Source organism: Scylla paramamosain, chromosome 20 (genome assembly GCF_035594125.1).
Source record: "Scylla paramamosain isolate STU-SP2022 chromosome 20, ASM3559412v1, whole genome shotgun sequence".
Lineage (NCBI taxonomy): Eukaryota > Metazoa > Arthropoda > Malacostraca > Decapoda > Portunidae > Scylla > Scylla paramamosain.
The window spans coordinates 3455008-3476464 of record NC_087170.1 but is presented as its reverse complement, the minus strand read 5'-3'; the positions used below and the strand labels follow the sequence as shown (position 1 = coordinate 3476464).

The following is a 21457-nucleotide window of genomic DNA, read 5'->3' as shown; positions in this document are numbered from 1 at the left end:
CTTTAGCTCCATTCTCTTCGTTTCCAGTTTAAATTTCATCATATCAGATGTTACTTCTGTCTGGGAGAAGAAACAAAGACTTCGAGCTCGACTTACACTTCCTGGGACACTATATGTTGGACTATGTGTCCTCACACCAATTTGTGTCAGATCTACACTGCCGCTTCCGGCAGAAACAGGAGATTCGGGTCGCGAGTCACCTCGGCTACCAGCCTTGACCTCCATGGAGTAAATTAAGATAATAGACAGCTGTAAGCTTCGTGGAGATGAAGCTTCCAGCTATCCTGGCGAGGTTTCCAATTTCTGTTATGACCATAAATCCCTCCCCTCCCCTTAGGTACCTCAAATGAACTTTATTCCCCCAAGTCGCCAGTTATGTGATAGTATGCAGGGTCTCAATCTGGGTTACAAGGTCGTCTTTTGATTCTTGCACCCTTTACCCGAGGGCCATAACAAGTTATTCACACATGATGTCGTCAGTCTGATTCTCCCACCAACAGACAAGGAGATAGTCCACCAACTTGCCAGTCACGTTATGGGAAGAGACAGTTACAACGAACGACAACCACATAATATCTAGGTTGAGGTATAAAACCATGTTGGACAAATGCACCCAGCAACGAAACCACCCACTGTCCAACAAAGTGTTATATCTCTCGCTGAGTAGTGTTTACTGCCTCCTAGACGACAGGCTTTGCCAGGGCCTGCGAAGGGAGTAAAGTTTCACTAACCGGCAATACACTTACGATCTTCTAGGACCAAATACTCTCCAGGAACTTGGACCAGCAGTAACATTTAATAAAACACGTACACATACAAAGTGCCCATAAGAAAAAAAAAAAAAAGGAGGGTAATTCATCTCTCATCGCAGGAAAGATCGGCTTACATACACACACACACACACACACACACACACACACACACACACACACACACACACACACACACACACACACACACACACACACACACACACAGCCGAGGAGTCACGTTCATGATACGAAGTGCGTTACAATTAAACACACTCCCAGGCAGGATGATATGAAGATTCCTACACTGCCCATATAGGCCGGGGCATACAGCCGGTAATTACTCACTTACAGCAACTGGCCTCTTACAGCAACTGGCCAGCCTCCTTTGTACGTCTGCCTTCTGACCTTACGCCTATCTCATGTGGTAGCTGGACTATAACTATAGCGTGAGAAAGCAGCTTGTATCTGCGTCTCAGGCAGTGACTCATGCTATAGGGGAGGGGGAGTAACAGGGAAAAACACCCCACTCCACCCCATCCCATCGCCTCGTCTCACTCTGCGCTGGCTTACATGAATAAAACATTTCTCGTCTGAAAATTCTGGTGACTAAACTACAGGGATGAGTACTGACAACACCATCGTCAAGTACAACTATTCTACTAAATGGTGGGTGGGACTCAAGTTGAATGAACAATGGGAAGTAAGGAAAATTACGTGGGGAATATGAGTGACTCTGTGCAGTGAAAGTTATACAAATGCTGTGAATAGCTAACCCGTCAGGGATCCGTCAAATTCTCGTTCCCAGCCTCTGTATCAGTTGCATCAGTCATAACAATTATTATTGTATATATTCATCACTCATATATTCCATTGTCCAGTATTCAACGTGCACTGTCCTCACATGGCCAGTCTAATTTATTTTTAACATTTTCTTCTTCCTCTTCCTTTCAAGGGAATATCACACCTTCCCTACATTCATGTCAGTCCATAGTGAAAACACCTGCATTACTTTCCTTGTCTTCCTTGCAGGACATTGGTCAGAATAACGACATCTGTCATTGGTTTCTTTAATCAATTTCCAGGCATCTGATTGGCCATCCCTTCATCTCAGATTCTGAATTCTGTTCCATTTCTTTCACATAAATAGAAACTGTATGCGTAGTTGTAGTCAGATCAGAGACAGTCAGTTCTAAGAGAAAAACAGTCAATCATCATGCAATCAATTCATCAGTCTCGATATCACGCGTGTACATCTCTCTCCATCATTAAATCAAGAAAGTACATCTATCTGTTGTATTACCTTCACTCGCACAATCAACCATAATCTAAACCACTACCCACGCACTCGCACTTCCAGTATTCATCGGAGAATCAACGAGCCACAATCATCTATTCTGCCATCATCATCTCAAGCAACATCTATTAAGCCAATCAGTCAGTGATAAACAATCCAAAACAAGTGGTAACAAAAGTTCGATACAAGCAGTGGCTACCGGTATCCAGGTACCATTAGAACATCTCTTCTCCCTCTCTCTCCCTCTTCTCCTTTGTCTTCTTCCCATCCTTTTTTCTTCATTCTTCTTTCTGCATCGCCTTACATCATTGCGTGCAAGAATAGTAAGAACGAATGATATATATATATATATATATATATATATATATATATATATATATATATATATATATATATATATATATATATATATATATATATATATATATATATATATATATATATATATATATATATATATATATATATATATATATATATATATATATATATATATATATATATATATATATATATATATATATATATATATATATATATATAGCAGGAGGAGGCAGTAGATACCTCCCGAAACGTCTAAAGCACTGTTCAGGGGGTGCTGTGAACTTATCATTACACCCAGCTGTGACCTCAATGAACGTTTCCCTTTTGTCTCACAACACAAGGGGACAGTCACAGCCTGCCCTCTAAAGACAGCTCTCTTCCTCCACACAAAACTACAAGCACCTAATAACACACACACCCTTCACTCAAATATTTTAAAATCATCATGGCGACTCCTACACCAGCCTCGGAGTCCCCATCTGGGGAGGGGACCATAAATGTTCCCAGGTCGGACTGCCTTTCTGTCGACGATCCTAAGTGTCTTGACACCCCCCTCAACTTTTTCTTCATTAACTTCTGTAACATTCGCGGTCTGAGATCTAATTTTCAGTCTGTAGAACACCATCTCTCCTCTTCTAAACTTCATCTTCTTTTCCTCACTGAAACTCAGGTGTCTAAGGCAACTGACAGTAGCCCCTTTTCTGCTTCCTCCTACTTTCTCTATCCTCATTTTCGATCCAAAGCTGGATGTTGCGTTTATGTGTGCAAAGACTTAACCTGCTATCGCGCCCACGCTCTTGAATCTTCCGAGTTTTCCACCATCTGGCTACGACTACAAAAGTTACTCTCAAACTAAATTTATCTGTGCTCTACACCTCTCACCTTACTATAAGAAATTCTTTGACTACTTAACTTCCAAAGTGGAGCACATTCTGACCCTCTTCTCCTTTGCAGAGATCTCCATTCTTGGAGATTTCAATGTTCACCACCAGCTTTGGCTTTCCTCTCCCTTCACTGACCATCCTGGTGAACTAGCCTTCAACTTTGCTATCGTCCACGACCTAGAGCAATTGGTGCAACACCCTACTCGTATTCCTAACCGTCTTGGAGATACGCCCAACATTCTTGACCTTTTCCTGACCTCTAATCCTTCTGCTTATGCTGTCACCCTTTCTTCTCCATTGGGTTCCTCCGATCACAATCTCATATCTATATCTTGTCCTATCGTTCCAATCCCTCCTCAGGATCCCCCTAAGCGAAGGTGCCTCTGGCATTTTGTCCCTGCTAGTTGGGGGGACCTGATGAGGTATTTTGCTGATTTTCCTTGGAATGACTACTGCTTCCGTGTCAGAGACCCGTCTTTGTGTGCTGAGCGCATAACAGAGGTGATAGTGTCTGGCATGGAGGCGTACATTCCTCACTCTTTTTCTCGACCTAAACCTTCCAAACCTTGGTTTAACACAGCTTGTTCTCGTGCTATACATGATAGAGAGGTGGCCCACAAAAGTTACTTAAGCCATAAACTCCTTCATTAACAGAAAGTGTCAAAACCTTTCAAGACCTAACTCGCCTCGTGACTTCTGGCATCTAGCCAAAAATGTCTTCAATAACTTTGCTTCTCCTTCTTTCCCTCCTTTATTTCAACCAGATGGCACCACTGCTATCACATCTATTTCTAAAGCTGAACTCTTCGCTCAAACCTTTTCTAGAATCTCTACCTTGGACGATTCTGGGCTTGTTCCTCCATCTCCTCCACTCTCTGACTACTTCATGCCACCTATTAAAATCCTTCGCAATGATGTTTTCCATGCCCTCGCTGGCCTAAACCCTCGGAAAGCTTATGGACCTGATGGGGTCCTCCTATTGTTCTCCGAAACTGTGCCTCCGTGCTTGCACCTTGCCTAGTCAAACTCTTTCAGCTGTCTGTCAACATCTACCTTTTCTTCTTGCTGGAAGTTTGCCTACATTCAGCCTGTTCCTAAAAAGGGTGACCGTTCTAATCCCTCAAACTACCGTCCTATTGCTTTAATTTCCTGCCTATCTAAAGTTTTTGAATCTATCCTCAACAGGAAGATTCTTAAACATCTATCACTTCACAACCTTCTATCTGATAACCAGTATGGGTTCCATCAAGGCCGCTCTACTGATGATCTTCTGGCTTTCATTACTGAGTCTTGGTCATCCTCTTTTAGATATTTTGTAAAACTTTTGTTGTTGCCTTGAACATATCAAAAGCTTTTGACAGAGTCTGGCACAAAGCTTTGATTTCCAAACTACCCTTCTACGGCTCCTATCCTTCTCTCTGTAACTTCATCTCAAGGTTCCTTTCTGACCGTTCAATTGCTGCTGTAGTAGACGGTCACTGTTCTCCTAAAATCTATTAACAGTGGTGTTCCTTAGGGTTTTGTCCTGTCACCCACTCTCTTCTTATTATTCATTAATGATCTTCTAAACCAACTTGTCCTATCCACTCCTACGCTGATGATACCACCTTGCACTTTTCCACTTCTTTTCATAGACGTCCAACCCTTCAGGAGGTAAACATTTCACGCAGGGAAACCACAGAACGCTTGACTTCTGATCTTTCTAAAATTTCTGATTGGGGCAGAGCAAACTTGGTATTGTTCAGTGCCTCAAAAACTCAATTCCTCCATCTATCAACTCGACACAACGTTCCAGACAACTATCCCCTCTTCTTCAGTGACACTCAACTGCTCCCCTCTTTTACACTGAGCATCCTCAGTCTGTCCTTTACTTATAATCTGAACTGGAAACTTCACATATCATCTTTAGCTAAAACAGTTTTCTATGAAGTTAGGTGTACTGAGATGTCTCCGCCAGTTTTTCTCACCCCCCCCCAGCTGCTAACTCTGTACCTGTACAAGGGCCCTATCCGTCCATTTATGGAGTATGCTTCACATGTCTTGGGGGTTTCCACTCATACTGCTCTTCTAGACAGAGTGGAATCAACAGCTTTTCGTCTCATCAACTCTTCTCCTCTAACTGACTGTCTTCAGCCTCTCTTTCACCGCCGCAATGTTGCATCTCTAGCTATCTTCTACCGCTATTTTCATGCTAACTGCTCTTCTGATCTTGCTAACTTCATGCCTCCCCTCCTCCCACGGCCTCGCGGCACAAGACTTTCTTCTTTCTCTCACCCCTATTCTGTCCAACTCTCTAACGCAAGAGTTAACCAGTATTCTCAATCATTCATTTCTTTCTCTGGTAAACTCTGGTAAACTCCCTGACTAATTCTGTATTTCCACCTTCCCATGACTTGAATTCCTAAAAGAGGTAGGTATCAAGACACTTATCCATCAATTTTTGACTACTGCTTTGACCCATTTATGGGACTGGCATTTCAGTGGGCATCTTTTATTGGATTTTTGTTGCCCTTGGGCAGTGTCCCTCCAACATACGAGTAAAAAAAAAAAATATATATATATATATATGTATATATATATATATATATATATATATATATATATATATATATATATATATATATATATATATATATATATATATATATATATATATATATATATATATATATATATATATATATATATACGTGTGTGTGTGATTGAAAATACTCACCACGAAGAGCTCTAGCCAATGGGAAAAATCACCAAATTAGAAATGAGTTTAGTGTGAAAATAGAATAAAGTCTGAAATACTTGGTGAGATTTTGTCTGGCGAATTTGTAAATTTATTTTTGTATATTAAATGTAAATAGTAGTAAGGTAAGTATAGTCTTACATCATAATTCGACATCTTTAGGGAATAGATGGAAGCTGATGTTAGGGAATTTATGGTGGTAGTTAGAGCCGCAACCTTTAATAGCACAGTTAGCAGGCATTTGCCCACCTTGCCGCGGGACCTAGCACTCCCCTGCGTACATACATTTTCTGACTGACGGCTTTTCCATTCATGGACCCTAGGAAGGAGGTAATATGTGACGTCATTCGTCCGCCTGACTCCTTAACGTCCTGAAGTGAATAGACTAAGTATAAATGGACTGTGGCGAGAGGCATTTCATGGTGACCACGCGCACACCGTAACCAGTGAAACCCCAGCTGTCATTTCATAGCAAAAGGAGTTATTGCTCGTCCGCGCCACGCCTTCTCATCACTCATGTCGGTATGTATTTTTAATGGACGCGGGCGATTACTCTGTAGTTCATAGTCGTCTTACGACAGCATCCATGCTTATGGCAAGTGAAGAACAATAATTACAAAAAATAAAAACCCATCCCTAATTAATATAAATCCATTCCTTGGACAAAAGATTCCTCTTCTTTTGATTTAACTTTTTGGAAGCAGCCCCCACACTGGTGCACAAAATGGTTTCTTGAAGAGCTATGTTGACAGTGGCAACATCCACGTGCATTCCTACTTCGGCAGTTCAGACTTCAGAGAAGATTGAAAAGCGGTTGCTTCTCACCAATCATGCCTCTCCTGTCGTCTAGTGTGGAATGCTCACTTCCCTTATCCCTTCGTCAGTCCATCGATTGCTCGTGGCACCAGCCCTGGTGTGGAAGCACCTTAACACGTAAAACTAATTGCTGATGAGTGCCTCCCCCTCCCACACACACACACACACACACACACACACACACACACACACACACACACACACACACACACACACACACACACACACACATTCTCTCTCTCTCTCTCTCTCTCTCTCTCTCTCTCTCTCTCTCTCTCTCTCTCTCTCAGGGATAACTTTTATGATGACTACTCACCTCCACTTCCACGCGAGCCAGAGCCGTGTGTCGGAACATGTACTCCACAGCCTCTTTGCGCGTCCAGCCGAGAGCGTGCATCCCAGTGTCCACAACTAACCGACAGGCGCGGAAGATTTCATCGGAGTAATGACCGTACCTACAAACGCAATACGTAATTAAATTTTGCGAAAAGAAGTGTTAATGAAACACAAGAGATAAACACAGTGTGTGTGTGTGTGTGTGTGTGTGTGTGTGTGTGTGTGTGTGTGTGTAATTCATTAATTATCATGGTCTTGTTCACTTTTGGTCGCCAACGGTATGTTCCTCCACAACCAAAGCGGCGGCAGGCTGACAGCTTCTCGGCCAATCAAAAAGGAGAAACCACACTGGCATACAGAAAGCGGTATACGGTACGTAAATACCCAAGCTCAGTTACGTACACGAATACCAAACAACCACTTCTACACTATACATAAAGAATGCCCAGCCACAGAAACTTACCATAAGACACACTGGAACACACCATTAGAAACATTCACAACATTTGTACAAAGACATCCGCTCCCCACGTTGATTATAACTTCAGGGAGTCTTAACGATAGGATTAGATGTGGGTCTGTATCAGGGCAGCCTCATTTTTAGGTTTAGCTGTGGATCTGCCTGAGAAAAGCCACGATCTATAGGTTGTTCCCCAAGAGCATATATTACCTCAACATTCGGGATAACAATCTCAAAGGATGGAAGTCCACCAGAGGCATTCACTTCACAACCATCGGAAAAAAAAACAATTACTGAGTAAAGGTCAAGAGACCATCATTTGCCAATTCATCCACTATAAATAAAAAAAAAAAAAAAAAATATATATATATATATATATATATATATATATATATATATATATATATATATATATATATATATATATATATATATATATATATATAAAGGACTTAATGAGGAATAAGGAGAATACCCTGAAAAAGATTGTAAACGTCAAACTAAGTATCTTAATGAAACATTTATAAGAGAGAACCTGCCAATATATACTTTCAACACACACAAACACACACACGCACACACACATACACACACACACACACCATCGGACATCCCTCACCAACACGTTCCGCCAAGATACCAGGCTGGCCGTTGTCGCCCGGCCACATTCAAATTTCATCGCACAATTAAACAAGGCTTCAAAATGCATATGTGTATAGAACATCTTTTTTACTTAGGATAACCTGTACTTACGCCTTTAGCAATATCCACAGAAACTCGTGTTAAACCTTGTATTTTATGTATCCTACGGTTCAACGCAATGAATGTTAATTGAACTATTCTTTACTTACCTGTCATAAGGATCTTCGAACAAATTCATGTCGAAGCCCAGACTCTCTGCATACAGTCCCCAACCCTCCCCAAATGCTGTGTTTATGGGGAATCTTGAGGGTGAGTGACAGTAGTTGCGGTCCTCAGTCACTCTTCTGAAGAAAGGCATATTTGGCGACTCAATGGAGTGAGAGGTCTGGAGGTGGTGGCCGGGGTTTCCCTCATGCAGTGATAGTGTCATCATACTGTACTTTGGTCTGCAAAGTTTAATGAATACGTGTGACTGATTTAATTGCTTGAATCATAAATATATATATATATACGAGTATATATATATATATATATATATATATATATATATATATATATATATATATATATATATATATATATATATATATATATATATATATATATATATATATACGAGTATATATATATATATATATATATATATATATATATATATATATATATATATATATATATATATATATATATATATATATATATATATATATATATATATATATATATATATATATATATATATATATATATATATATATATATATATATATATATGTATAACGTAGAGCAGCCTGGTGGGAAGAGAGAGAGAGAGAGAGAGAGAGAGAGAGAGAGAGAGAGAGAGAGAGAGAGAGAGAGAGAGAGAGAGAGAGAGAGAGAGAGAGAGAGAGAGAGAGAGAGAAATCTGGAGTGCCTAGTAGCCGCAGAAATTATCTAGGCTAGTATATTCATTATTTTATTTCCAACACTTCTGTCATATTAAAACCTCTACGCTTGCAAGACTAAGGGCTGAAGTTTGCAATGAAACAACTGAATTGCAACTAGCTCTATCAGTAAACTGTGTTAAGTAGATTAAAATGTATTTAGCGCCGACTGAGTGAGCTAGGTGGTGTGGGGCGTGCTCAGGGCCGCCCGGCTCCCTTCTCCCCTTCTTCCCTTCCCCTCTCGAGTCATGTTACAGCTCGTGCGTCGCTTGGCGTCAGAGATGTTAATCGTACAATAATTATCGTATTTGTACGATAATTTGGCTGTTCGTACGATGTACTATACAGCGTTAAAAATCGTACACGAACATATGATTACTGAGTGACAAATAAAATTTTAATATCTGTGACGGAACTGGTGTATTTTAGAAAAAAAAAAAAAGTTAATTGAGAAAAAAATTGGTCAACATTTGTCGAGAGAGAGAGAGAGAGAGAGAGAGAGAGAGAGAGAGAGAGAGAGAGAGAGAGAGAGAGAGAGAGAGAGAGAGGCAGTGTCACTCTGCTCTTTCAGTCTTGACGCTTAGTTCGGGGAAGCAGAAAGGCGAGTTTTTTTTTCGTTATATTTCAAATGTAAAACGGTATTGGGGAATAGGGAAAAATGAATTATATTGTGGCAACAGCAGACATATCTGCTTCTCCCTCGCATACGGCTAAGCAAGTCCTTTCTCAGCGTGTGTGAGAAGTTGGAGTTGCATTTTGTATCTACCCTGTGGTTAGAGAAAATAGGGCGGCAACCACTGAGTCTTGATAGCTGTTTGCGACAAGTGAGTGATTGGATTTGTTCTTGCCTTAAATACCGGCTCCCAGCCCAGCTACTGCATTCTTATTCCAGCTTCCACAGAAATCACTTACAATCCCACCTGAGGAAGAGTGTGTAAACACGAAATAACTATCTGGAATAAAAATGACTAGCTACGGCAAAGTCATCCACGGACTTAGTAAAAAGAATCGCGAGACACTAAAAGAAAAAGAAAAAGTTTTGAAAAAAAATAATAATAATAAACGCTGAATCAGCCATCACCTTTAATGAAATATGGTTAAGAGAAAATCTCTTGTCCATATACACCCGTAGACCATCTTGTTTATTGGAATATGGTGAAGATAGAAGGAGAATAGAGAGAAAATAAATAAATAAAGAAACGAATGGAAGACTGACGAATCTGGCGCGTCTTGTGGCGGCAAAATTATGTAGACTATTTTATTAATTATTTTGTTTCCCCCACTTCCTTTTGTTATACTATATTGAAATCTTTTCAACCCATAAAAATAAAAAAAATAAGCGATTATAAAGAAACAGTTAAATTAACTTAACGACTTAACCTGCTCTTCTGCCCACGCTCTTGAATCTTTGGATTTTCCACCATCTGACTACGGCTACAGAGTCACTCTCAAACTAAATTTATCTGTGTTGTATACCATTCACCTAACTTCTCTGGCTATAAGAAATTCTTTGACTACTTAACATCTAAACTGAAGCACATACTGACTCTTCCCTTTTGTGGAGATCTCCATTCTTGGAGACCTCAATGTTTACCACAAACTTTGGCTTTCCCCTCCCTTCATTGACCATCCTGGTGCACTACTTTAACTTTGCTATCCTCCACGACTTAGAACAATTGGTATTCCTGACCGTCTTGGAAATACGCCCAACATTTTTTCACCTTTTTCCTTACCTCTAATTGTTTTTACTTAGCCTGTTACCTTATCTTCTCCGTTGAGCTGCTCTCATCTCAGTCTCATATCTATATCTTATCCTACCGCTCTATTCCCTCCTCAGGATCTCCCTAAGCGGAGGTGTCTCTGGCGTTTCGCCTCTGCTAGTTGGGTGGGGTGGGGGGAACCTGAGGAGGTATTTTTCTGATTATCCTTGGAATGACTACTGTCTCCCTGTCAGAGACCTATTTCAGTGTACCGAGTTCATAACAGCTGATACTGTCTAGCATGGAGGCGTACGTCACTCAGTATTTTTCTCGACCCAAATCTTCCAAACCTTGGTTTAACACAGCCTCTTCTCGTGATATACTCGTACATGATAGAGGGATGGCCCACAAGAGGTTCTTAAACCTTCCATCACCAGAATCTCATGCGCTTTATATTTCTGTCCGGAACCATGCCCAGTTTGTTCTCCAGCTTGTTAAAAACTCTTTCATTATTAGAAAGTGTCAATATCTTTCAAAATCTAACTCCCCTCGTGACTTCTGCCAGCAAGCCAAAAACATCTTCAATAACTTCATTTCCTCTTTCCCTCCTTTATTTTAACCAGATGGCACCACTACTATCACATCTACCTCTAAAGTTATGCTCTTCGCTCAGACCTTTGCTAAAAACTCTACCTTGGGTAATTCAGGGCTTATTCCTTCCTCTCCTGCACTCTCTGACTATTTCATGGTACCTTTTAAAATTCTTCGCAATGATGTTTTCCATGCCCTCCCTGGGCTAAACCCTCGGGAGGCTTATGGACCTGATGGGATCCCTCCTATTGTTCTCCGAAACTGTGCCTCCGTGCTTGCACCTTGCCTAGTCAAACTCTTTCAGCTCTGTCTGTCAACATCTACCTTTCCTTCTTAATGGAAGTTTGCCTACATTCAGCCTGTCTCTAAAAAGAACGACCGTTAATTCTTTTTTTCAAACTACCGTCTTATTGCTTTATATCATGCCTATCTAAAGTTTCTTTTTCTAATCTTTCCTCAACAGGAAGATTCTTAAATATCTATTACTTCACACTTTTTTTTTCTTTGATGGCCATTATGGGTTCCGTCAAGGCCGCTCTACTAGTGAACTTCTGGCTTTTCTTACTGAGTTTTCATCATTCTCTTTTAGAGATTTTGATGAAACTTTTGCTGTTGCCTTAGATATAACAAAAACCTTTGATAGAGTCTGGCACAAAGCTTTGATTTCAAAACTACCCTCTTGCAGCTTTTATCCTTCTCTCTGTAACTTCATCTCAAGTTTCCTTTCTGACCGTTATATTCCTGTTGTGGTAGACGGTCTAAAGTCATTCACTCTCTTCCTGTTATTCATTAATGATCTTCTAAACCAAGCTTCTTGTCCTATCCACTCCTGTGCTGATGATACCACCCTGAACTTTTGCACGTCTTTTCGTAGACGTCCAACCCTTCATGATGTAAACAGTTCATGCAAGGAAGCCATAGAACGCCTGACTTCTGATTTCTCAAAAATTTATGATTGAGGCAGAGCAAACTTCGTATTGTTCAATGCCTCAAAAACTCAATTCCTCCACCTATCAAATCTACACAACATTCCAGACAAATATCCCTTCTTTTTGAATGACATTCAACTGCGCCCCTCTTTCACACCGAACATCTTCAGTCCGTCTTTTACTTATAATGTAAACTGGAAACTTCATATCTCATCTCTAGTTAAAACAGCTTCTATGAAGTTAGGTGTTTTTGAGACGTTTCTGCCGGTTTCTCTCACCCTTCCAGCCTCTACCTCTGTACAGGAGCCTTATCCGTTCATGTATGGAGTATGTTTTACATGTCTGGGAGCTCCCACTCGTACCGCTCTACTAGACAGGATGGAATCAAAAGTTTTTCGTCTCATGAACTCCTCTCCCCTAACTGACTATCTTCAGCCTCTTCCTCATCGCCGTAATGTTGCATCTCTTGTTGTCTTCTACCGCTATTTTCAAGCTAACTGCTCTTCTGGTCTTGCTAACTGCATACCTCCCCCCTTCCCGCGGTCTCGCTGCACAAGACTTTCTTCTTTGTCTCACCCCTATTCTGCTCACCTCTCTAATGCAAGAGTTAACTAGTATTCTCAACCATTCGTCCCTTTCTCTGGTAAACTCTGGAACTCCATGCCTATTTCTGTATTTTTATCTTCCTATGACTTGAATTCCATTAAGAGGGATGTTTCAAGACCTTATCCTTCAGATTTTTACTACCAGTTTGACCCTATTCCGGGATCAGTATCTTAGTGGGCTTTTTGTTTTTATTTGATTTTGCTGCCCTTTGCCGTTGTCACTCCTATGTAAGAAAAAAAAAATGCATGCCATGGGACGGCTGGTGTAACATGTGGCGTGGGGGCTTTCGTTTGTTCAGTGGTAGTCTGTCATCTGTACGAGATGGATGCGCTTGGAAGAGCTGGCGATTTTGGGCAGCATTTTTTGGTGGTTAAATTTATTATTGATAAATATTGGGAATACTGATGGTACCTCCCATCCTATTGGATACCTTGTTAGCTCTATGGCGTGTGCCATTCTCCCTAAATTGAAGCAGTAAGCTGCACTGGCTGGTTTCACTCGCTTTTTGTCTTGTCTTTGTGTTTTGTACATCGTCCATATTGTGTAAACAGACATCTGTCCTCTCCCCTTTTTGTTGAAGTTCCTGTATCTAAGTGCTCTCTAAATGCGACTGACATTCGGTCTCATTAGTGTTTTGTTCTGGCCAGGGAACTCGTTGTATAGCAGTCCGTATTCACCTGTCTCTTCTGTCTCCGGGATCTCCAGTTTTAAAAGGGCTTCACCTTTTTCTCTGGGAGATTGGAGATGAGTTGGTTCAGGCTAGAGTGTCATATTATTATGTAGAGCAGTGGGTGGCCTTCTTTGGGAAGTAGCCATCAAATTATAATAACCTTCATAATTAAAGTGTCTTTACTGTCTGTGCCAACACTCCATGTGGCTGGATGAGTCCTTTCTCATCTTGAGTGGGAATTTGCTTTATAAACTTCCTTCCCTGTGGTTAGATGGAACAAGGTGCCGACCTCCAAGGCTTTATAGCTGCAACCAATGAATTGCCTGGATTCATTTTGTGTCATGCACTAGGGTGCGAGGGAGGTAGCCTAGGGAGAAGCTGTGACATGTGCTAGATCTGTGATAACGATATATATATATATATATATATATATATATATATATATATATATATATATATATATATATATATATATATATATATATATATATATATATATATATATATATATATATATATATATATATATATATATATATATATATATATATATATATATATATATATATATATATATATATATATATATATATATATATATATATATATATATATATATATATTAGAGAGAGAGAGAGAGAGAGAGAGGGCCGTAGGGAGGTGGGAGGAGGACCTGCGGCGCCAGCTAGGAGGCCCTGGAGTGGGCAACAAGACTTGGTGGTCCCTTGTTAAGGGCAGACAGGGCCTCAACCGTCAAGACACTGTCCCTTCTCTCACAAGGCCCTTCTCTCACAAGGATGAAGCCCAGCTGCTGGCCACCCTTTTCGCCGGGAAGATGGAGGTGGACGACCCTGAAAGGTCACCGCCTCTTCTGGAGCAGCAGTGCAGAGAGACTGTAACCAAGGTGGAGGTGACGCAGGGGTTTGTCGAGCGTCTGCTGCAGGGGCTCAATGTACAAAAAGCTACTGGTCCCGACAACATCAGCCCGCACGTTTTGAAACAATGTGCCCGCGAGCTGGCTGTACCCCTCACCACAGTCTTCTCTGCCTGCTTATGGGAAAATACCTGGCTCTTAGTGTGGAAAGAGGCTCGGGTTGTTCCCGTACACAAGAGAAGCTCCAGGTCTGACCCAAAAAATTATCGACCCATCTCCCTGCTTTCTGTGGTGGGGAAAGTGTTCGAGAGGGTGGTGGCAGATGTGGTGTGTCGCCACCTCCAGGACAATTACCTCCTCTCGGACCAACAGTTTGGGTTCACACCTGGGCGGTCCACCTCCGATCTCCTCATGCTCCTCACCGGGGGCTGGCAGGATGCCCTTGACGGCGGCCTCGACTCTATTGTGGTGGTCCTGGATATAGCAGGCGCCTTCGACAGGGTCTGGCATGGGGGCCTTCTGGAAAAGCTGAGGGTAAAGGGGATCCAGGGTGACCTCCTCCAGCTCCTTGGCGACTACCTCCAAGGAAGGACCCTCCAGGTCGTTGTCAATGGGCAAGCGTCCGAGTCCCTCCCGGTGAGAGCGTCAGTGCCACAGGGCTCGGTGCTGGGGCCAGTCCTGTGGAACATCCACATGGACGATCTTCTCCGACAGCTGCCGGTGGTCTCGGCTTATGCTGACGATTGCACTCTCTCCTGTACCTACCCTCGACACGAAAGTGTGCGTGCTGCTGAAGAGATCAATCAGCAGCTTGGGGTGATACAGGAGTGGGGGGCACGCTGGCAGGTGACCTTTGGTCCGGAAAAGACACAGGCAATGGTAGTTTCTCGATCCCCCGCTGCCGAGCCAGCAGTGGAGGGAGGGTTAAGCTTTGGTGGCCTTCCTCTCGAACTCCAGGAGTCCGTCAAGATTCTGGGGGTTGAGGTGGATCGAGGGCTGCGGTTTGACCGCCACGTCAAACACATTGCCCTTAAGGCCTCACACCGAGTCTCCTCCTTGAGGAGGGTGGCCAACTTGCCCGACAGGAGAGGGAGGCTCTTGCTCTACAAGGCCCAGATACGGCCTTATTTAGAGTATGCCGCCCTCTCCTGGATGTCCTGTGCTGCCACACACATCAGCAAGCTCGACGGCATCCAGCGACGGGCGCTGCGACTGGTGGAAGCAGCAGGTGCCCCAGCCCATCCTGAGGCTCCCGTCGACACGCTAGAACACCGCAGGGACGTGGCGGCCCTTGTGGTGTTCCACAAGGCACAGGTGCAGGGTGTGCCACATCTGGCGGGACTACGGCTGCCCACCAGTCACCTCGCGGGACACGAGAACGGTGTTATCCAGTGGTGACTCAGTGGAAGTGCCACATTTCCGCTCCAGCCAACACCAGCGCACCTTTTGGGGGCGAGTCTCCAGACTGTGGAACGTCTTCGCGTCCTCCGTCCCTCATATTAGGGGGATGGATAACCAGAACGTGAAGTTAGCAGCACACCACTGGAGGGGCTCGTTCCCAACCCCCCCTGCTAACAATGTTAACTTAAGTCCATAAAGAATGTATATATATGTATATATCTTTATATTTATATTTGTGTGTTGTGTCCCACCCCTAAAATAGGTTGCACACGGCAGTGCGCCTTCGGGTGATAATGTACCTATGTTTAAATAAAAAAAAGAGAGAGAGAGAGAGAGAGAGAGAGAGAGAGAGAGAGAGAGAGAGAGAGAGAGAGAGAGAGAGAGAGAGAGAGAGAGTAAATTATATTTATTTTATTTTCATTATACACTACAATTTAACGAACAGACTATATTGAAACAGAATGTTTATAAGTCTTGGATATCTTTAAGTGCATCCTCAGTACTACTCACTGGGCGTCATAGTGGTAGGTATTGACGTAGAATATTCCTGGGCGAGAGCCGTCATACGATCCTGCCAAGTAGAAGGCACCTGCACCATCAGGGGAAGGATCCGGTACCACACTGCAAAGTACAAACACATAAAGTACAATATTGAAGCTAAAGATATGGGTTATTGACAGTATGTACATTTAATTTAATCGCGTTATTATTCAAGCAAATCAACTCTTTTAATGATTCGCCGGAGCTGAAATAAACCTGTGTTTTGAAATAGTCATGTATATAAAGTTCTATTCCGTGATTGGCTGTGAAGGTCAGCCACACTTTCTAGCAGCTTCAAGACACTTCCTCCTAGATCCAAAGTCCATCCAAGGTAGATCCAAACTCTTTAATCCCAATGCCTAAACTCCCTCCTTTTCTTCCAAGTTCCACCTGCACTGACTACAGCTAACTCCTCTCTAATTTCTTTTTAAGTTCTTTGCCCTAAATTACAAGCTCTTTCCTTTTAGTTTCAACCTCCTTCATCCTAACGTGAGTTTCCTTTCATATAGTATACTTCCCAACCCTCAACTCTTGCTGCTGGAGCTAAAGTGAAAACTGAAGGAATACTATACTTGATTTTGGATTACATATTACAATTTTAGGATTAAACAAAGCGTCTATATATTATCCATATAAGATGTCTATATAAGATATTCAGCATGAAATGTTGCTCTCCTTACCTTAGCTTAGCGTCCGGAATATTATTGAAAATATCAGAAATTCTGGGGTTGATGACATCATATACAAGGTTCCTGAATCCCTCGATTAGAGAGTCGGGGTCGTCGTAATAAAAGCGAGAGTCGTTGCGTATCATGGAGGAAAATTCTGGGACAGACATGTTGTACCCCAACTCAGCCACGATCTGTGAATGTTGTGATGCTGAAACACCAGTTGATTGTTTAAAAGAGAAGGTGCAGCAACATTGCAATCATATGTCACCGCTACAAAATGTAAATAAAAAAAAGATAAGTAAATGCAATGAAAATGGTAGTGATAGTTATTACAAAAATGTGGTATGATAAAAACATCGTAAAAGTCATTAAAAATGACAAGCCGTAATAGGAAGTTCAATTAAAACTAAATGCCGAAATCAGACGATGTGGAGGAGTCCACCCTTCTCCACAAAGAGGAGCATCTCATGTCCAGTGGTGAATCACTTTCCTCCTAGCAAAAGAGAGAGAGAGTTCCATCTTCTCCCCAACACAGGGCAAGATGCCATTCACACAGGTCCCTCACACTGGAATACTCGACCAACAAACGTCATACAGTTAGAGGGAGGGGCTTAGACTGTTATTTCTTCTTCTTCTCTCTCTCTCTCTCTCTCTCTCTCTCTCTCTCTCTCTCTCTCTCTCTCTCTCTCTCTCTTGTTGTATTTGTTGTTGTTTAGTGATAGCATATTATAGCAATTATAGTACTATGAGACCCAATGAGTATCCTTCTAGACACAAGATTTTTCTTTTTGTGTTAGCTGTTGTTTAGTGACAACATAAAATTCAATACTAGTGCTTTTAAAATCCGGTGAGTATTCTTACATCATATTTGGTCCTTGCTTTATTTTTATTTATTTATTTTCTTTTTTATGTAGGAGGGACACTGGCCAAGGGCAACAAAAATCCAATAAAAAAAAAAAGTCCACTGAAATGCTAGTATCCTAGACAGGGTGGAATCAACAGCTTTTCGTCTCATCAACTCCTCTCCTCTAACTGACTGTCTTGAGTCTCTCTCTCACCGCCGCAATGTTGCATCTTTAGCTGTCTTCTACCGCTACTTTCATGCTAAATGCTCTTCTGATCTTGCTAACTGCATGCCTCCCCTCCTCCCGCGGCCTCGCTGCACAAGACTTTCTTCTTTCTCTCACCCCTATTCTGTCCACCTCTCTAACGCAAGAGTTAATCAGTATTCTCAATCATTCATCCCTTTCTCTGGTAAACTCTGGAACTCCCTGCCTGCTTCTGTATTTCCACTTTCCTATGACTTGAATTCCTTCAAGAGAAAGATTTCAAGACACTTATCCATCAATTGTTGACTACTGCTTTGACCCTTTTATGGGACTGGCATTTCAGTGGGCATTTTTTTTACTGGCTTTTTGTTGCTCTTGGCTAGTGTCCTTCCTACATAAAAAAAAAAAAAATACAGCACAGATAAATTTAGTTTGAGAGTATTAATTATTATCTAAGAAATGTGTTCAAAAGATTTTATCACTTGTTTCGAGAGATTTCAATTAGTTTAGATTTTTGAAATACCTATTTTCGTTATTCCTATATGTTGTTGTGAATGTGGGCTTTGAATGGTTCGAGTATAAGGTTTGTTGGTTGTATGTGTGTGTGTGTGTGTGTGTGTGTGTGTGTGTGTGTGTGTGTGTGTGTGTGTGTGTGTATGTGTGTGTGTGTGTGCTACGGGTAGAAGCGAGGTGGTGAGGTGGCAGTGTGGGCTAGTCAGTCCAGGCAGGACGTCATCCCTCCTCGTACCACCTCCTCTACTCCAGCCGCTTAGATAGCCTTTACCTGTCTTTAATAAACACGAGGGAGAAATCATAGTGTTTTTCTGAGCCGAGCCCCACTTGCACCTTGGAGGGTGGGTTTCCTACGCCATTTCTCAACCATTGGCCTCCAATAACCTTGGGAAGGCTGAGGACGTAACATTGGTGTCAGGTGTGGGGTTACGTCAGCGTGTGATGTGTTAGTCGGCTTGTAAGAGCTGAGGATGTCAGAATCGTATTAATATGGACGCTCAGGTTGGAAACTGTCCTGAATGCTCAGGCGAGGAAGTGAACAGTGAACGAGATGTCATGAACGTTCTTAGGAAAATGATGGAAAGACTATACAAACCTCATCCGTGATCCTGGTTTGACAAAGTCAAATGGTGAGGTTTTGATTTCAAGGCTGAAGGAATAGTATTTACTTGATGACAGTGTGCAAGTGACCAGCCAAAGAAAACGTCACAAACATTTCTCCAGCTTCTTTGCAAAGATGCTACTGCAATGCAATGCAATGCTTGTTTGATGGTATTGGAATTGCTTGAAATACTCGTACAGATGAATGGAGACTCTTCATTGACAGCTCCTCCAAAAGCCTGAAAGCTATACTCGTACTTCTGCACAATGGAAACAAGTATCCATCTCTGCCTCTTGCTTATTCTGTGCATTTTAAGGAGGACTACAGCAGTGTAAAGCTTCTACTGGAAACTCTGAACTACAACAGGTATGGCTGGGAAGTTACTGGGGACTTCAAGATTGTGGCTTTCTTGATTGGACTGCAAGGAAGTTTTACCAAGGATCCCTTTTTTCTTTGCCTTTTTGACAGTAGAGACAAAACAGCACATTACCAGAGAAACCACTGGCCTCCAGGGACTGACACTACAGTTTGAGTGCACAATTCCAAACATGAGCCATTGGTGAATCCTCAAAATGTTTTGTTTCCTCAACTACACATCAAACTGGGTTTCATGAAACAGTTTGTTACAGCTCTTGAAAAGGAGTCTGCTGCCTTCAAATATCTTCAAGATTTCTTTCCTAAGCTTTCAGAGACAAAAGTGGAAGCTGGTATCTTCACTGGACCACAAGTAAGGAAAATTATGGAGTGCTCAGTATTTCTAAAGAAGCTCACAGAAAAGAAGAAAAAAGCTTGGGAGTGTTTCAGTGCTGTAGTACAGGGCTTTATTTTTTAGCAACAACAAGGCTGATAACTATATGGAAATGGTTAAAGCTTTAGTGAAAAACTATGATGAAATGGGCAGCAGAATGTCCTTGAAGGTCCATATCCTAGATGCTCACCTTGATAACTACAAGGAAAATATGAGAGCATATTCAGAGGAAAAAGGGGAGCACCTCCTCCAAGGAACTTTGAACAGAGATATCAGGGATCCTTCAATGAAAACATGATGGGAGATTGCGTTTCCTAAAAATTAGTTTTAGAAGTTCTAAAATAATTTTTTGTGCCGTTTGAACTTTTCTTTTGTGTGTGTGTTTTCTGTCCAAAAATGGTGGAAATGATGAAATTTAGCTATTTTAGAAGCAAAAAAAAAAAAAAGAAAGAAAAAATTCTTGAAGCCACAAAATTTAAGTTTGACAGGAATAATGGACATTGTCTATTGATTGGCAATGGAAAGAGTTGGAAAATAACACTTGCTTGTCAAAGACAAAAATCGTGTTACATAGTGTAATAAAGCAGCTGTGTCAGCCTTTATTGGAGGGGAGGTAGGCAGTGTTGTGAATCTGGGCTTCGAATGGTTCGAGTATAAGGTTCGTCGTGTGTGTATGTGTGCGTGTGTGTGTGTGTGTGTGTGTTGTGTGTGTGTGTGTGTGTGTGTGTGCTGCGAGTAGAAGCGAGGTGGTGAGGTGGCAGAGTGATACTAGTCAGTCCAGGCAGGACCTCTTCCCTCCTCGCACCACCTCCTCTATTCCAGCCGCTTTTAAAGCCTGTACCTGTCTCCAATAAACACGAAGCAGGAACCAAAGTGTTTTCCTGAGCCTGGTAACTCGGGAAAACGGAAGAGCGGTTCGCCTACACTACATACCGAACCCAACTTGCACCCTGGAGGGTGGGTTTGCTACGCCATTTCTCAGGCCTCTGCCAACCTTGGGAAGGCTGATATATATACGAGTATATATATATATATATATATATATATATATATATATATATATATATATATATATATATATATATATATATATATATATATATATATATATATATATATATATATTGTGTGCAGGGAGATAAGGCGATGTAACATTAGCAAAGAAAACAAGTAAGAATGAATGAAAAAATAATAATGAAAAAAAAGGGGGAAGGAGAGAGAGAGATGACAAGAGAGAGAGGCTGTGGATGAGACCTGGACGCGCTTCTGACATGTACCCTTCCCAACCTGAAGCTCCTAAGAAAATATATATCCACGCAATTACTCATATTTCCCACATAAATTTCCATCCTTCTCATTGTCCATTTAGTTTGCGTCTCACCCAGTATTTAAGAGA

The 21457-nt window shown here is 41.7% G+C and overlaps 1 protein-coding gene across 2 annotated transcripts in view; it reads right to left on the bottom strand.

Moving 5' to 3' along the window:
• The window catches only part of LOC135110175 (uncharacterized), a 95385-nt gene that overhangs the window by 32076 nt on the left and 41852 nt on the right, over nucleotides 1-21457 (bottom strand). For both annotated transcript variants that reach the window (XM_064022177.1, XM_064022176.1), the window contains exons 8-11: nucleotides 17160-17341; nucleotides 16450-16560; nucleotides 8455-8691; nucleotides 7124-7262 (exon numbers count right to left, since the gene is read on the bottom strand). In XM_064022177.1, coding sequence (XP_063878247.1) covers nucleotides 7124-7262; nucleotides 8455-8691; nucleotides 16450-16560; nucleotides 17160-17341 — 669 coding nt within the window. The remainder of the gene's footprint in view (nucleotides 1-7123; nucleotides 7263-8454; nucleotides 8692-16449; nucleotides 16561-17159; nucleotides 17342-21457) is intronic.